The sequence below is a fragment of the Quercus robur genome, chromosome 12 (assembly GCF_932294415.1).
Source record: "Quercus robur chromosome 12, dhQueRobu3.1, whole genome shotgun sequence".
NCBI classification, from domain to species: Eukaryota; Viridiplantae; Streptophyta; class Magnoliopsida; order Fagales; family Fagaceae; genus Quercus; species Quercus robur.
Window position 1 is genome coordinate 32,178,568 of NC_065545.1, and position 16,501 is coordinate 32,195,068.

A 16,501-nucleotide genomic window follows, 5' to 3' on the forward strand; every position below is an offset into this window, starting at 1 on the left:
AAGCTAGGGTTATGAACATTTTGAAATTTCAAAGGTAGAGAAAAAAGCTTGAGTGCATGAAAAGCCCATGAGGTATGTGGTCATGGTCGATTTCTCTTTGGAATTGAGCGGGCATAGTACAACCTTCAAATACTAGGACAATTTTGCTCTTTCTTCTCAATTCTTTTCCATATTTAATATCAGGGTGTTTCTTTTTCTTACTTTATCTTTTTCCTTGCAATATGAAGTCTGGTTGGTTCTTTTTTCCTAAAAGAATATGGGTTTTCATTGTTTCTTTCTGTTTTATATGAAAGAAATTTGGGTTTGGTTTAGGAATTGGTCATCTTGGATTAAGAGAATAGAGATAAAAATTTTGAGTTGGGTTGTGTTTTGCTTTTGCAATGAGTTTATTGTTAAAAATGAGTACAAAGATGATGAAGTAAAATGTGGTTATTCTATAAACTTGTTCTCAATTTTTTTTTTTTTTTTTTTTTTTTTTTTTTTTTTGTTCTATATGAATTATGGGTTTGCTTTGTGGGTTTCTTGGGGAGATGGTGTAATGTATGTGAATGTTACAAATTAAAAGGCTAATGTTCATACATTTTTTTTTGTAAAATTTCAAACCCTAACCTTTTGATTCGTTTAATGTTATATTTTCAATTTAAAATGTGTTTTTCTAACTGCAAATAAAGAAGTGGGTTACAAAAACTTAACGGATCAAAGCTCAAGTGGATAAGGTGTCAAATATCAAAACAAAGGTAAGCAACTTAAATTCGGGTCAAATCATAGTGGGTAAGTTATAATTTGCCCTTTACTTTTTCCTTCATTTTCATTTCCTTAATACATGGTACCCTACACTACGGTACTGCAATCATTACATTATGCAACAAACACAAATAAAACATGGAATTTATGCATCTTGTCATGAGAATCAACATAATGACGAAGAAAAGAAAACTTTGCCAGTTGTCTAAAGATGTTTGTTTTGCCGACACATAAACATGTTGCATTATTTCAACCAATCAAACTCCAAAACCATACAAATAAACAAAAAGTACGCACAACTGGAACAACAATAACTATGAGTAAAACATATACAATGTTTCAAAACCAACTATGGTTCACCGCCAAGCTCCACTCGTAGGTTGTCGTATGGATAGACTTTTGGCGCCTGCTCAACAGAAAAGGGAAATGTCACAATTCAGCATTAGAAAGCATTAAATGATCTACAAAAACATCAGGAAATGAGTAAAACATATACAATGTCAAATAGAGAGGAATATACAGACAAGATTTAAGACGACCAAACGCTGACACCAGACTACTTCAAAGACGAAGTACACTCCCTTCACGTTGAACTAGTTTTAGCAAGATAATTGGTGTTGGATCTAGTGATGCACTTGAAATTAGGCTTTTTTCTCTTTTTATTTGGAAAAATACAAAAACACACGCTGAACATCTAGGTCAAAATCAAACTAACCTCCTATCCTTCCAATGTGAAATTATAAACCCCTAAACTTTGAGAAAATTGACCCTTTTGTTATCATCCATTTGTTAGAGATATATTAGCCCATTAGCATAGGTCCAAGCCTAATTCTACTTTGTGTGTAAGCCAAGTCTCCTACTTGTACTAAAAGTAGAATTAGGCTTGAGCCTATGCTAATGGGCTAATATATCTCTAACATTTTTTTTTTTTTTTACAATACAGAATGATTGTATTGTATTTCATGAATAAAAGAATATACATGAGTGCCTTTATATAGGAGGCATATGTGTGCAGTACAAGTAAGCATATGTGTGCGGTACAAGTGTAGTACAAGTACAAGTAAACTAGCTGGGCCTAAAGCCCATAACATAAAATACATTAACAGCCCCCCTCAAACTCAAGGTGGATGTGAGACCAACTTGAGGTTGTCAACCAAATCACGAGTGCATCCCTTAGGAAGTGACTTGGTGAAAATATCTGCCAGTTGATCTTTGGAGGAGACGGAGAAAAGCTTGAGAGCACCATAGACAAGATGATAACAGATAAAATGACAATCAATCTCGATGTGTTTAGTCCATTCACGGAAAACATCATTGTGAGCAATATGAATGGCACTTTGGTTGTCACAATAAAGGGGAGTAGCAGAGGATGTGGACACACCCAAATCCTTAAGAAGCCATCGTAGCCAAAGGAGCTAAGATGTGGTATCAACAAGAGCACGATATTTTGCTTCAGTACTGGAACGGGCCAACGAAAGTTTGTTTCTTACTTCACCAAGAAATCAAAGAAGAACCAAGGAGAAAGCAATAACCTGTAGTGGTCCTGCGATCAATAGGATCTCCTACCCAATCAGCATCAGAGAATGCACGAAGTACAAGAGGAGACTGAGCTGAGTAGAAAAGGCCATGGAAGAGAGTGCCCTTTAGGTATCGAAGAATGCGCAGAACTATAGCATAGTGAGTTGATCGTGGGGCAGACAGATACTGGCTCACCTGATGAACAGCATAAGAGATGTCTAGACGAGTAATTGTGAGATAAACTAGGCTGCCAACCAATCATCTTTAAAGAGAAGGATTAGACAATGGTTTCCCCCCCCCCCCCACCCCCCCGATGGTGTCAAATGCGCATTAAGCTCAACTAGAGTGTCAACAGTTTTGCTGTCAGTGAGTCCAACTCAAGACAAAAGGTCAGAGGCATACTTGGCTTGAGTAATATAAAGACCATCTGTGGAGTGAGTAATTTCAAGACCTAAGAAATAGCTGAGATGTCCAAGATCTTTCATCTCAAACTACTAATTGAGAAAATCCTTGAGTTCTTGAATGCCACTGAGGTCATCACCAGTTATGATCATATTATCCACATATAGAAGAAGCAAAATGGTGCCTTTATCAGTACGACGAAGAAATAAGGTAAAATCATATGGACTGGCAGTGTAACCCAAGCGAAAGATAGTGGAGCTGAACTTGGCAAACCAAGCTTGTGGAGCTTGTTTAAGGCCATAAAGTGCACGTCGAAGGTGACAAACCTTGTTTGATTCAACAAAGAGACTAGGAGGAGGTTGCATATAGACTTCTTCACTCAAATCCCTCTTAAGGAAGGCATTTTTAACATCTATCTGAAAAAGATCCCATTTACTAGTAGCAGCAACAGCTAAGAGGGCACGAACAGATGAGATACGAGCCACTGGAGCAAAAGTTTCTTCATAATCAATCCCATACTCCTATGTAAAACCTTTTGCAACAAGACGAGCCTTGTAGCGCTCAATGGACCTATCAAAGCGAGTCTTGATCTTATAGATCCACTTACAACCAACCATAGACTGTCCAGGAAGGAGAGTGACCAGATCCCAAATATGGTTTTTGGTTAATGCATCAAGTTCCTCTTTCATTGCAATCTGTCATAAATGGTCAGTGGAGGCCTCACGATAGGTTTGAGGCTTGTGAAGAGTAGCAAGGGCAGTGTAACAATGATAGTCAAGTAAATGTGCAGGAATGGATCTTACCCGGGTTGAGTGGCGAGGTGGAATGTCTTGTGGAGGATCTTCAGGCGAAGCAGGAGCAGGGGACCCAGGCTCAAGGTGAGGTAGACTAAACCCTAGACTAATAGACTTTTAGTATAAGTAGGAGACTTGGTTTGCACATAAAGTAGAATTAGGCTTGGGCCTATGCTAATGGGCTAATATATCTCTAACACCCCCTCTCAAACTCAAGATGGAAGCTTGATGAAATCTTGAGATTTGATAAGGTTGACAAGATCCCTTGAATGAAATTTGGCTCTGTGATGGTAGTTTGAGGAAGGCAATGGTCTTGTAGTGTTGATGCGACTTCTAACAGTGGCTTGACTATACCGGAGAGTTTTGACAGCAGCAGTAGGAAGCCAAAGAAGATGAACGCAGCGAGAAAAAAAACACCGAGGAATACAAAGATTGCTCTTAAATATACCGTAAGGACAGAAAACCATAGCCATAGGAACCTAGCTCTGATATCATGTTAAATATTAGCATTGATACACCATATTGAATATGCTAGTATAAATGCAGAAGCAAAAGCATAAAGTATAGAACACAGTAACACATGAGAGTTACGTGGTTTAGCCTAACAGCCTACATTCATGGAGGAAACCCTAAAGGGCTACATCAATAATATATTATAGTGTAGTACAAATCTTGTGTTACAATGAATCATAACATGTGTATATATAGTAGACTAAACCCTAGACTAATAGACTTTTAGTACAAGTAGGAAACTTGACTTGCACACAAAGTAGAATTAGGCTTGGGCCTATGCTAATGGGCTAATATATCTCTAACACCATTGATTATTGGCAGAACACTATCGCACTCTGTGCACATGACAGCATTTCAATAAACATGTCTTTTTAAATTCAAATATAATTTTAAAAAATTGCTTAAAAATTTTTCTTCCTTTCTTCGTCTTCTTCCGTCTGGTGCCACCATGGCCCAATTTTAAAACCACCACCCTCTATGGCCAACTAGTTGCCAAACAGCCACCTTTTGCTAACCCCACTGACAACCCATTAAGCTCATCGCCATTCACCACTACACAACCGGCTTCCTCCATTCACTTGAGCACTTTCTCCCTTGGCCAAATCCTACCACACCGAACACCACACAAAACTAACCAAATTACACCCCCACAGCAACACATCGCTGAATAATCACACCCACAGCAACAACACCACCACCACACCAATTTTAGCCACACTTTATTGTCTCACCAATCAAACCCACAAACACCATGTCCAAAACCATCATGCCCAAGACTTGTCCACCGACGGGGAGGCCCATACCGACGCAGAGGCGAAGAGAGGAGGCGATGGAGCGGCATACGATGCCGTTTCCGCCCATGATTCTAGAAGCTACGTTGCTCAATCTCCCTGCCATTTTCCTTTCTTTTTTGTTCTTTTCCCCCTGATTTGCTTGTTTCTCTACTCTCTAGCACCAAACACTCGCTTTTCTTTTCTTTTCTATTTGTATATATTATGATCAAAGGAAAAGCGGTCTAAACGACAGCATCCGAAGTTATCTTCATTCCCCTTCGTATTGGGCACGTGTACAAGGTGAACCGGCCCACTTCAAGTTATGGCAGTCCAAAAAAAAATTCTTTTTTAATTCAACTAGTCACTAATTCAACTAGTTACTAATTTGTGCGATGCACGAGAATAGTTACTGAATGAGTTTCAAGAAAAAAAGGAAAAGCCATTATTTTTGAGTTGGAGTAATAAGTAAAAATGCATGAAATTAAAAAAAAAAAATGATATTGAAAGAAATAGCATAAAGTTTTATTAGTTAGATAGAAGGAAGTAATGTTGTTTTATTTATTAGTTTTTTTTTTTTTTTCTTTTGTGGAAATGAATAAAAGATAGAATGTTGCGTCTCTAGTTTAGTTTGTGTTGTATATATAGATATATAAAAGATAGGTTAATATATATGCCAAAAAGTGTCTATTGGCTGAAAATGTGCTTGTTAACCGAAAAAGTGTCTATTAGCCGAAAATGTGCATATTGAATGAAAATGTGTTTATTGAATAAAAAGGTGCCTACCAAAAGATTCTTATTGAAATGTCATAACTCTTCATAATAATAGATATATTAAAATGTGCCTATTGAAAAATGAAATGTCATCTAAATTTCCAACAGTTTGGGCTGTTCTTTTTTTGTAAGTTTTTTTTTTTTTTTTTTTTTTGTTAAATAGTGAAAATGTTTAGAAATTAAGCCACACCAAATTCAAGTAACTGTAAAAAAAAAAAAATAATAATAATAAAATAAAATAAAAATAAAAATTTGAGATAAAAGATTAAAAAAAAATACTAAATAGAATCACGCTGGGGGTTAGTGTTGTTGTTGGAGATAAAAGAAAGAAAAAAAAATAATAAATAGAGTCACGTTGGGGTTAGAGTTATTGTTGGAGTAGAAGTTATAAATAAATAAATAACACATATTTTATTAAGACTATTGGGAGACAGTTGAAATGATATTTACATATACATTGTCAAGAAGTTTCTCTCTAGCTGTCACTCCGTATCGCTCTCCTATCTTTTCCATTTTTTTAATTTTTCTTTTCTTTTCCCTACAATAGAGCCACGCCGGACAGACCGAGTCAGACTCAGCCATGAAAGCCCATCAGACCCATTGGGTTCGCAGAAGCTAGAACACGAAAATTGGGTATGTGGTGGGAATTTTTGGACCTGGGGTTCTTAGGAAGCTTGAGAAGAATGAGAATTTCAGAGTTGTGTGTGAGTGGAGTTGAAAAAAATAAAAATGGGTTTGGTTTTTATGGGACTGTAAGCTCCATTGGTGGGTTTTGATTAAGGAATTGGTGGCCATGGGCTGGATGAGACCCACAGAAAATGGGGCGCCGTTTTTGGGTTGTAGAAGTTGGATGTGGGTGGTTTGTGGCAAATGGGTGGTCTGAGGAAGGAGATCGACCTCTGTTCTAAGGAAGAAGATGGCTATTGGTTTGTGGGTATGGGGGGTATGGTGGGTTTTAATTGAGGAATCTGTGGGTCTTTATGCAATGCAATGCTCTGCTGTTGGTTTGCATCGGGAGGCAAAACATCGGGTTTGGAAAAGTTTTATTACGTTTTTTTTTTTTTTAATATTGTGCTGACGTGAAAAATTGTGGGAGTTTCAAAGGTTTCAGTTATATATAAATAGATAATTACCGCAAAAGTTTTGATGGACTTAGTAACAGCTGGGAAGAAAGATACGTCTTCAGGTCTTCGAAAGCTTGCTGGCACTTGGTCGTCCATTCGAATGATTTCTTCAATGTACGGAAGAAAGGTAGGCACTTATCTGTTGCTCTTAAGACAAACCTGTTTAGGGCAGCAACCTTACCGTTCAAGCTCTGTACCTCCTTGACAGTCTTTGGAAGGGCTAACTTCATTATGGCCTGAATCTTGTCCAGGTTGACCTCAATACCCCTTTGGTATACCATGAACCCTAAGAATTTTCCTGTCGTTACCCCAAACGCACATTTTCCTAGGTTCAATTTCATGTTATAAGATTGGAGGGTGTCAAAGGTCTCTTAAAGGTCGTTCAGGTGGTCGTCCTCCCATATGCTTTTTACCAACATGTCATCCACGTAGACCTCCACATTCCTCCCAATCTGGTGTGCGAACATTTTGTTCATCAGCCTTTGATATGTAGCGCCTGCGTTCTTGAGTCCGAATGGCATCACTTTGTTACTATCTACTGGTAGTACTTCTTCAGGTGTTCTGTGTTTCATAGGCGCTGTAGCCTTTGTTCGTCCAGTGTCTCTAGGTGGAAGGTCCCTTTCCTATGCCATAAGGCAATTCTATACGGTCCTTCCCAATTAGATCCTAACTTCCCTTGGGAGGTGTCTTTTATGGCGCCCATCACCTTTCTCAAGACAAGATCTCCAACCTTGAAGCCCTTATGCCTAACCCTGGAGTTGTAGTACTTAGCCATGAGATCTTGGTACCGTGCTAAGCTTTACTCGGTCGTTGCTCTGACCTCGTCCACTAGATCAAGCTGAACACGTAGTGCTTCATCGTTCCTTCCCTCGTCATGGTTTTCTACTCGATAGCTTGTGAGTCCCACTTCGACCGAGATGACTGCCTCGCTTCCATACGCTAAACGAAACGGCGTATCTCCTGTAGGTGTCCTTACAGTCGTCCTGTAAGCCCATAGGACGCTGGGTAGTACTTCAGGCTAGATACATTTTGCCCCCTCAAGCCGAGTCTTGATGATTTTAAGCAAGGATCAGTTCATAACCTCAACCTATCCGTTGGCTTGAGGGTGGGCAGGTGATGAGTAGTGATTCTTGACCCCTAGTTGTGAACAAAAGTCTCTGAATGCGTCATTGTTGAACTGCTTCCCGTTGTCTGAGACCAATACTCTAAGTATACCGTACCTGCAAATGATGTTCTTCCATACAAAGCTTCGCACATTCCTTCCCATGATGGAGGCTAGGGCTTCGACTTCTACCCATTTCATGAAGTAGTCTATTCTGACTACAAGAAACTTCAACTGTCTAACTGTTATTGGGAACGGACCCATGATGTCCAACCCCCACTATGCGAAAGGTCATGAGGCCGTTAATGGAGTGAGTTCTCCCGCTAGTTGCCGGATGAGGTTAGTAAACCTCTAGCACTTGTCACAGGCTTTAACATATGCAATGGCATCGTTCTGCATGGTAGGCCAGTAGTATCCTGCCTGGATGAGTTTGTGCACCAATGATTGAGACCTAGAATGGTTCCCACAAACTCCTTTGTGGACCTCTCGCATTACATAGTCTGCCATTTCGAGGATGAGACACCTCATATACGGTCTAAAGAAGCCCCTTTTGTATAGAACGCCTTTAATCAAAACGAAGCGCGCTGCTTGAACCTTCAGCTTCTTTGTAGCCTCCTTACCTTCAGGCAACACTCCGTCCTTCAGGTAAGAGGTTATCGGTGTCATCCAATAGCTCTCGGAATCTATTTCCTGCACACTGATGCCGTCTATCAAGGATGAAATTTGAACAAAGGATAGTACCTAACCAGGGATGAGCATGTGCTCTGCTCAGGTAGCTTTGGCAAGGCAGTCGACGTGCTTGTTCTCCTCCCTTGGTATTTGAACAAACTTCACTTGGAGGTCATTAACTCGATCCTTCACTTGCTCAGGATACTTCTTCATCCGCACATTCTTGCATTCGTAGTCACCATTGACCTAGTTGGTTACTATTTGGGAATCGCAGTATACGACCGTATTTGTAGCTCCTACCGCTTTGGCAAGATCCACCCCTGCTATTAGAGCTTTGTACTCTGCCTCGTTATTAGTTTTAGGGAAATCAAGACGGATCATGCATTCGACTTTATCCCATTCTAGGCTTTGGAGTACTACACCAGCTTTGCTTGCTTGCTTATTGGATGATCCGTCCGTGTGGATGCTCCATTGGGGAATCTCTTGTGCCCCCTGTTCTTTCGCGAGGGTGAATTCTGCAATGAAGTCAGCAATAACTTGTCCCTTTATAGCCATATGTGGTTGGTACTGTATATCAAATTTACTCAACTCTATTGCCCATAGTGCCACCCGTCCAACGGCTTCAGGGCTGCTCATTGCCCTTCAAAGGGGTTTGTCTATTAGGACAATCACAATATGTGCCTGGAAATATGGTTTGAGCTTTCAGGCCGCAATTACTAATGCAAAGGCAAGCTTTTCCATCGAGGGGTATCTTTCTTCCGCTCTTCAAAATACTCGGCTTGTGAAATACACTGGTTTCTACACTCTGTTCTCTTCTCTAACTAAGGCCACGCTAACAGCGACGGGGGAGACGGCTAGGCATAGGAATAATACTTCCCCTGGTTTTGATGGACTTAGTAACGGCGGGGAAAAAAGATACGTCTTCAGGTCTTCGAAAACTTGCTAGCACTCAGTCGTCCATTCAAATGATTTCTTCAATGTACGGAAGAAAGGTAGGCACTTATCCGTTGCTCTTGAGACAAACCTGTTTAGGGCAGCAACCTTACCGTTCAGGCACTGTACCTCCTTGACAGTCTTTGGTGGAGCTAACTTTATTATGGCCTAAATCTTGTCCAGGTTGACCTCAATACCCCTTTAGGATACCATGAACCCTAGGAATTTTCCTATCGTTACTCCAAACGCACATTTTCCTAGGTTCAATTTCATGTTATAAGATCGGAGGGTGTCAAAGGTATCTTGGAGGTCGTTCAGGTGGTTGTCCTCCCATATGCCTTTTACCAACATGTCATCCACGTAGACCTCCCCATTCTTCCCAATCTGGTGCGCGAACATTTTGTTCATCAACCTTTGATACGTAGCGCCTGCGATCTTTAGTCCAAATGGCATCACCTTGTAACAGAAAAGGCCCTAGCTGGTAACGAATGAAGTTTTCTCCTGGTCAGCTGTGTCCAGCTTGATCTAGTTATACCTAGAGAATGCATCCGTGAAGCTCAACAACCGGTGTCTTGTAGTCAATTCTACCAAAACATCAATCCACAAAAGAAAGTAGCTATCTTTGAGGCATGCCTTGTTCAAGTTTGTGAAGTCTACGCATATCCTCCACTTTATGTTGGCCTTTTTAACCATCACTACGTTGGCCAACCAGTCGGGGTAGAATACTTCTCGAATGAAGTCTGGTTCCTGTAGCTTACGAACTTTTTTAGATATGGCCTTGTCCCATTCCTGTGAACACTCACTTCTTCTAACAGACTGGAGAGAAGGAAAGCGATACATTTAACTTGTGGACTATAATTGAAGGATCAATTCCGGGCATGTCCTCATGGCTCTAGGCGAATACGTCCTGGTTCTCCCTCAGAAATATCGTAAGTGCCTAACGAATCGGCAAGCTAGCCAGAGTTCCGACCCTGGTCACTCGTTCGGGCCAGGCATCGTCCAAGATTACCTCTTCCAACTCCTTTACCAATTCCACCACGGTCCGCTATTCCTCTATACACATAGTCTGCAAATGGTCATCCATCTCCAACATGGCAATGTAGCACTCGTGCACCACCACTTGATCTCCCCGTACTTCCCCCACTCCATACTCAGTTGGGAATTTTATCATTAGGTGGCAAGTCAAAGTTACAGCCTTCCATGAGTTAAGGATTGGACGACCCAATATGGCATTGTAAGCGGATGAACAGTCGACAACGAGATAAAGAGTAAAACAAAATAAAGAAAAATGAAATCCTAACTAATCCACTTTCGCTGGAATTTTCGATTGCATTTATCATATGCAACAAGCCTTTAAACCCCTAGCTTACACTAGTGGATGAGTTGTAGTCTCGTGAGAGTTTGCAGGGAATATACCCACAAAATTCTGAGAATGAATACTAAAAAAATAAACAAAACAAAGAAAATCAAACTTTTTTTTTCAATTGCCTTTTGCAAAGAGGATTAGTTCAAGTTCAAAAACACTACAAATGCTAAAGAAATTTCTCATGCCATCAAAACTCAATGTGAGTGAAAAGTGGTAGCCAACCCAAACATACTCTTAGTTTTAGAATAAACTTGACTCGAATCTCTATTTGAAAGTATGCTTCAACTCAAATATTTCCGGTGTTATCAATCAACAAATGAAATCACTTTGAAATGGGATGTAACACTCTCAACAATATATGTGAGTAGAATAATGTAAGCAAAATCAAACACCTCACATATAAATCACATAAAAAACGCTCAATCAAAAAAAAACAAGTAGTCTCATGAAAGGATGCCAAAAAGAATTTATACCACACTTTTTATTCAGTCATATCAATATCTGAACTACACAATCTTCAAGATCAAATAAGGACTTTATTAGGACGTAATGTAGGGTAAAAGCAAAGGGAATGAAATAAAAATGGGTGAATGTAAATATAAGAAGTGTTTTCAAGATTAGTTGGAATGTCAATTCTTTTTGGAATTTCCATTCAACTATTTTTTTTTTCCATCTCTTCTTCTTCAAAGCAGTACTCCTTCCTTCCATTTCACTTCTCAAAATTTGATGAGAACCCTTTTTATTTTCTTCTTTTTGACATTTTTCCTCTTTTTTTGAATTTTTTTGAATTTTTTTTTTCTTTGAATTCTCACACAAACCACCATATTGAAACAAATTGATCAAATTCCATCATGAAACACTAGATGAGGGCTTTAAGAAGCGAAAGGCCAATTAAAAGGCTCAACGGGGTGACTAGCGATAATGTATCAAAAAAGAAAAACACATATATGGCTCAAAGTAGACAAAAATGGCCTAATCTCATCTCTCAAAGACTAGTATAGTTCATTCAACATCAATGACTTCAAAAGATTCTAGTGTGGCATAAAATTAAAAAAAAAAAAAAAAATTATTGGCCAAAAGAAAGAATAGTGAGACTACAACAAGGGAAATATGTTACGCACTTCCAAATGAACTTTAAGATTAGGAACAATAAATAACCCTCCAAAAATAATGATTGGCTCAAAACTCACAAGGGTTACAATCTCCACATTGTTATCTTCAAGATTTTCTAATCACTTTTATCCTTCAACAATAAGTTGTGTCTGAGTGGCTACATGCATGTACAATGAATTGAGCATGAAAGCAATGAAATTCTTTAAGCAAGAGTAGTATAATGAACTCCAAACATAAACCTCAAGCTAGGCAAAATTTTTTTTTTTTTTAACACAACTAAACAAAACAAAACAAAAAGATAGAAATCTATATACATCCCCCCTCCCCACCCCCCCCCCCCCCCCCAAAAAAACCTAAACCAAACATTGTCCTCAATGTTAAAAATGATACTCTCAAATATATGTCTTGAATGAAAAGAGAGAAAACTATTAATATGCAACATGAGAATCAAGTAGAAACAAGTAAGGTAAGGAGAAGGAGGAGACGTACCTTGATCAAGCTGATTGTTATAAAATTAATTTCTGTCAAATATCAGCTAGAAAATAAACAAGAAAATAAACACAAATTTTAATCTAAAAGCAGAAAATAAACAAGAAAATATATATATATATATATATATATATATATTATTTTTTTGGTTGCAAAAAGATTTAACACAATTGGAGATCAATCCTGATAAACAGGACCATCCAAACCTCAACAACACCATGGAGATAAATAATGCATATTATGAATGGACTAGTCCAATGAGATTGTAACTTACCTAGGTCAAAAACATGTTAGGAAGCTTTTGCAGTGTCTTCCAAGTGAATTCTTTGCATAACCACAGAGAAACTAATACCCTTAATATCAACAATTTTCCAATCCATAGCTTCCTTATGCTCTTGAAGTACACTTTTCAATTGGTGTTCCCAAAAGTCATCCAACTTTGGTGCAATAGATAGGAATGGGGATGAAGAAAGTGGAAAAGGGACCACTTTTGGCTGCCAGCTATCAATACTTAAGAGAGGAACAGAATCCAACAATGCATTGACCTCCTCAATTGATTTTTCAATATCCAAATTTCAAAAAAAAGAAGGGTTAAGCAAGCCTTTAGGGGATCCTCACAACTTGATTGTATGAAAGTATCATGGACTAGGCTCCCAATCATGTTAACCTCGCATATATCCTTATTGTCTAGTACTTGCTTACTTATTTCAAAGATATTAAGCTCAACAGTCATATTCTTAAAAGAAATCTTCATCACACCACTCCCACAATTGATCAAAGCATTGGATGTCGCTAAGAAAGGGCGACCCAAAATGACATGGATTTGTGTATTGCCATTGAAAGCAGGCTCAGTGTCTAACACAACAAAATCAACAGGAAAATAGAATGCATCCACCTTAATCAACACATCCTCAACAATACCTTTAGGAATTTTCACAGATCTGTCAGCTAACTTGAGTATCATGGTTGTGGGTTTCAGCTCCCCCAAACCTAGTTGTAAATAAACTGAATATGGCATTAGGTTCACACTTGCCCCCAAATCTAATAAAGCTCGCTCAATGAGATGATCCCCAATCTTGCATGAAATTGTAGGAGATCCAAGGTCCTTACATTTCACTGAATATTTATTCTGAATGATTGAACTGACTTGCTCTGTCAAAAATGCCTTTTAGGGACATTTGTCTTTCTCTTCGTTGTCACAAGATCTTTTAGAAACTTGGCATAAGCAGGAACTTGTTGAATTGCATCAAGAAATGAAATGTTTATTTGCACTTGCTTAAAAACCTCTAAAATATCTCCAAATTGTGCACTTTTCTAAGGACTGATTAAACTTTGAGGGAATGGAGCTTTAGGAACAAACCTCCTATCAAGGGGAGAACTAAGATCCTGAATTGGAATTGAGGTTGAGTTGCCCTTCTTTTCTTTATGATCATCTTGTGAACTATGAACTCCTTTTTCCTCTAACACAGTATTTTCATTATCCTCCACTTCTGGCATTTTCACTTGATTATCAACTTGTTTACCAAACCTAAGGGTAGTAATAGACTGAATAGATTCATGTGCATGAGTAGAACTAGAAGAACCATTAATTGCATACTGCCCTTTTGGGTTAGGTATAGGTTGGCTAGGAAACTTTCCATTTTCCCTCTCTCCAACTTGGGTTGCTAACTGGCCAACTTGATTTTCCAACTTTGAAATAGCTTGAGTATTCAAATGGGTGGAACTTTTTATCTCTTGAATGTCTTGACTAGTTGATTGCATGAAAGTTTTGAGAGACTCCTCCAAAGATGATTTTTTCTTGGTGGTGCCATAAATTGAGGAGTTGGTTGAAGAATGGGAGGAAATGCTTCAGTAGGTGGATGAAATTGACTTTGTTGATGCACTTGTTGTCCACCTATATTTGTGGGGGAATGGTTCTGCCTCCAAGAGAAATTAGGATGATTTTGCCAATTTGGATTGTGTGTCTCTAAAAATGGACTAGCAAGTGGTTTTCCACAATTATTCAGTGCATTTGCTTGCTTAGTATAAAAATTAGGGTAACCAGCTATGGAAGGACACATTTGTGTTGTATGCATAGGACTTGCACAAATAGAGCATGCTTCTCTTTGAAGTTGATTGATAGAATTCATCCCTCTACCTAAAGCTAAAGCTTCAACCTTACGAGTGATATTGTCCAAACTAACTTTTATGTCTAAATCTTCACTAATTTCATACAATCCTCCTTTCTTAATTGTAGGGATAGATCTCTCTCTACAATTGGAAAAATCCCATTTTTGTGAGCTTTCGGATAAATTCTCAAGAAATTTGTATGCCTCATCATCCATAAGACTCAAAAATCCACCACCATTCATGGACTCAATCATGTTACGATTTGTCTAAGTCAAAACATTATAAAAATATTGTACTAGTCTCCATGTTTCAAAACCATGATGAGGACACTTTAAGATCAAGTCCTTAAATCTCTCCCAACTCTCATAAAATTTCTCTTGTTCATCCTGATAAAAATCTGCAATTTCTCTCCTCAAAGCATTGGTCTTGGCCATTTGGAAAAATTTAGAGAGGAATTTTGTGACCAACAGTACCCATGAAGTGATAGATCCAGGTGAAAGAGAATTAAGCCATGCTTTTGCCTTATCCTTCAAGGAAAAAGGGAATAAATGCAAGCAAACAAAGTCATCAGTGAAATTTTGGAACTTACTAGTAGCACAAATCTCAAGAAATCCTTTACATGCATATAAGGGTCTTCTCTATCCAATCCATGAAAAGTAGGAAGAAGGTGAATTATTTGTGGCTTCAACTCAAAATGTGTAGCAGGTTGCAGGCAATACTATGTAAGATGAAGGATTGATGGTAATAGGTGAGAACAACTCTCTAAGAGTTTTTGAATCATCTCCTATTTCTCCCATGGCGAATGAAAAATCAAAACTAACAAAATGATTTTCTTTATCACGTATCCAAGTTCTCATACACCATGCACAAAGAAATTTAAAAAAAATATATTGTTTTTTTTTTCTATTTTAAAAAATATATAAATTTTAACTACAACTAGTAGAAGGAAAAATTCAATTAAGACCTAGTTTATTTTCCTAACCAAATCCTCGGCAACGGCGCCAAAAACTTCTTGTGAAATTTTAAAGTACTCGCAAGTGTACAAACCGTACCGAAGTATAGTGGGATAAGAACGAGGTCGAACTCACAGGGACTTGTATGAACATAGGAAAATTAATTAAACCTTAACCAAATTAATCCTAGTTTAATAAAAATTGGTTGTTTGCAATTAAATATACTAAACAAATAATAAAATTAAGCAAATAGTTAAACTAAGCAAAAGATATAAAGCACTAAAAAGATGTAAACAATCAAGAGAAAGGACTTAAGGTTTTGGAATCCACATTGTAAGTCATATCAACATATATTTATGATCATTAATTTTTCCCAACTCACTACATGATAATCTAGAAATCAATCTTGCTATCATGGAAAATATTCTCATTAAAATCCTTATTTTAAAAATCAAAAGCATGTTCTTCTTCTCTTCTGAAGTATAAAATCAAATCATCAATTGTATCCGAAGCCAAACAAATCACAAGTGTAGGGGCAAAGGCCCAAAATCAAACAATGGGCCTTGGGCCCCATACAGGAAGATCAACCACATCCGAGGAGAAGAAGTGGGTGCCAAAAGGGCTCCCAGCCCAGTTCTCGTGGACATGAAGACATTTAAAGGGCGGTTCGAGGAGAAACGTCTCCTTGGACGTGACAAGTGTGGCTCAAACATACATCCATCTCATCTCCTCGGACTGAGAATCTATGGACGTTAAGAGGATCTGCTTTTGTTTAATTGTTGTATAGCCCAACCTTAACTATTGTCCACTTCGCTAAGGCCTAGTTCTATAGCCCACTCTCTACAAATTCATTGTTTCTAGGCTCCTTGGACCAAGACCCCATACCTGTTGGGCTTGGGCCCCAAATTGTGACCCTACAACAAGATATATCCAATTCTAAAAATCAAATCATAAATTGTATCCATTGGTAGACAAATCACAAACAATATCCAATTTTATAATCAAGAATTAATAATCCAAGCATTCAATTAATTAAGACAAATCCTAAATCATGAGAAAAACATTATTGAACTCATATCTAAAATCCCATCTTAGTCAATTGATATGAAGTAAGAACAATTTAAATCA

At 38.2% G+C, this 16,501-nt stretch overlaps 1 protein-coding gene and 1 non-coding gene across 2 annotated transcripts in view; one reads left to right on the top strand and one right to left on the bottom strand.

The window, feature by feature from the left end:
* Positions 1-868: 868 nt before the first annotated feature.
* Positions 869-16,501, bottom strand: part of LOC126707974 (NADH dehydrogenase [ubiquinone] 1 beta subcomplex subunit 8, mitochondrial) — a 50,503-nt gene continuing 34,870 nt past the window's right edge. Inside the window, exon 4 of the mRNA XM_050407749.1 lies at positions 869-1,150. Within this exon, the coding sequence (XP_050263706.1) occupies positions 1,094-1,150 (57 nt within the window). The 3' untranslated portion in view covers positions 869-1,093. The remainder of the gene's footprint in view (positions 1,151-16,501) is intronic.
* On the top strand, positions 14,733-14,841 carry LOC126710643 (small nucleolar RNA R71). Its single transcript, XR_007649705.1, has one exon. It is a non-coding gene; the product is annotated as a small nucleolar RNA R71 (small nucleolar RNA).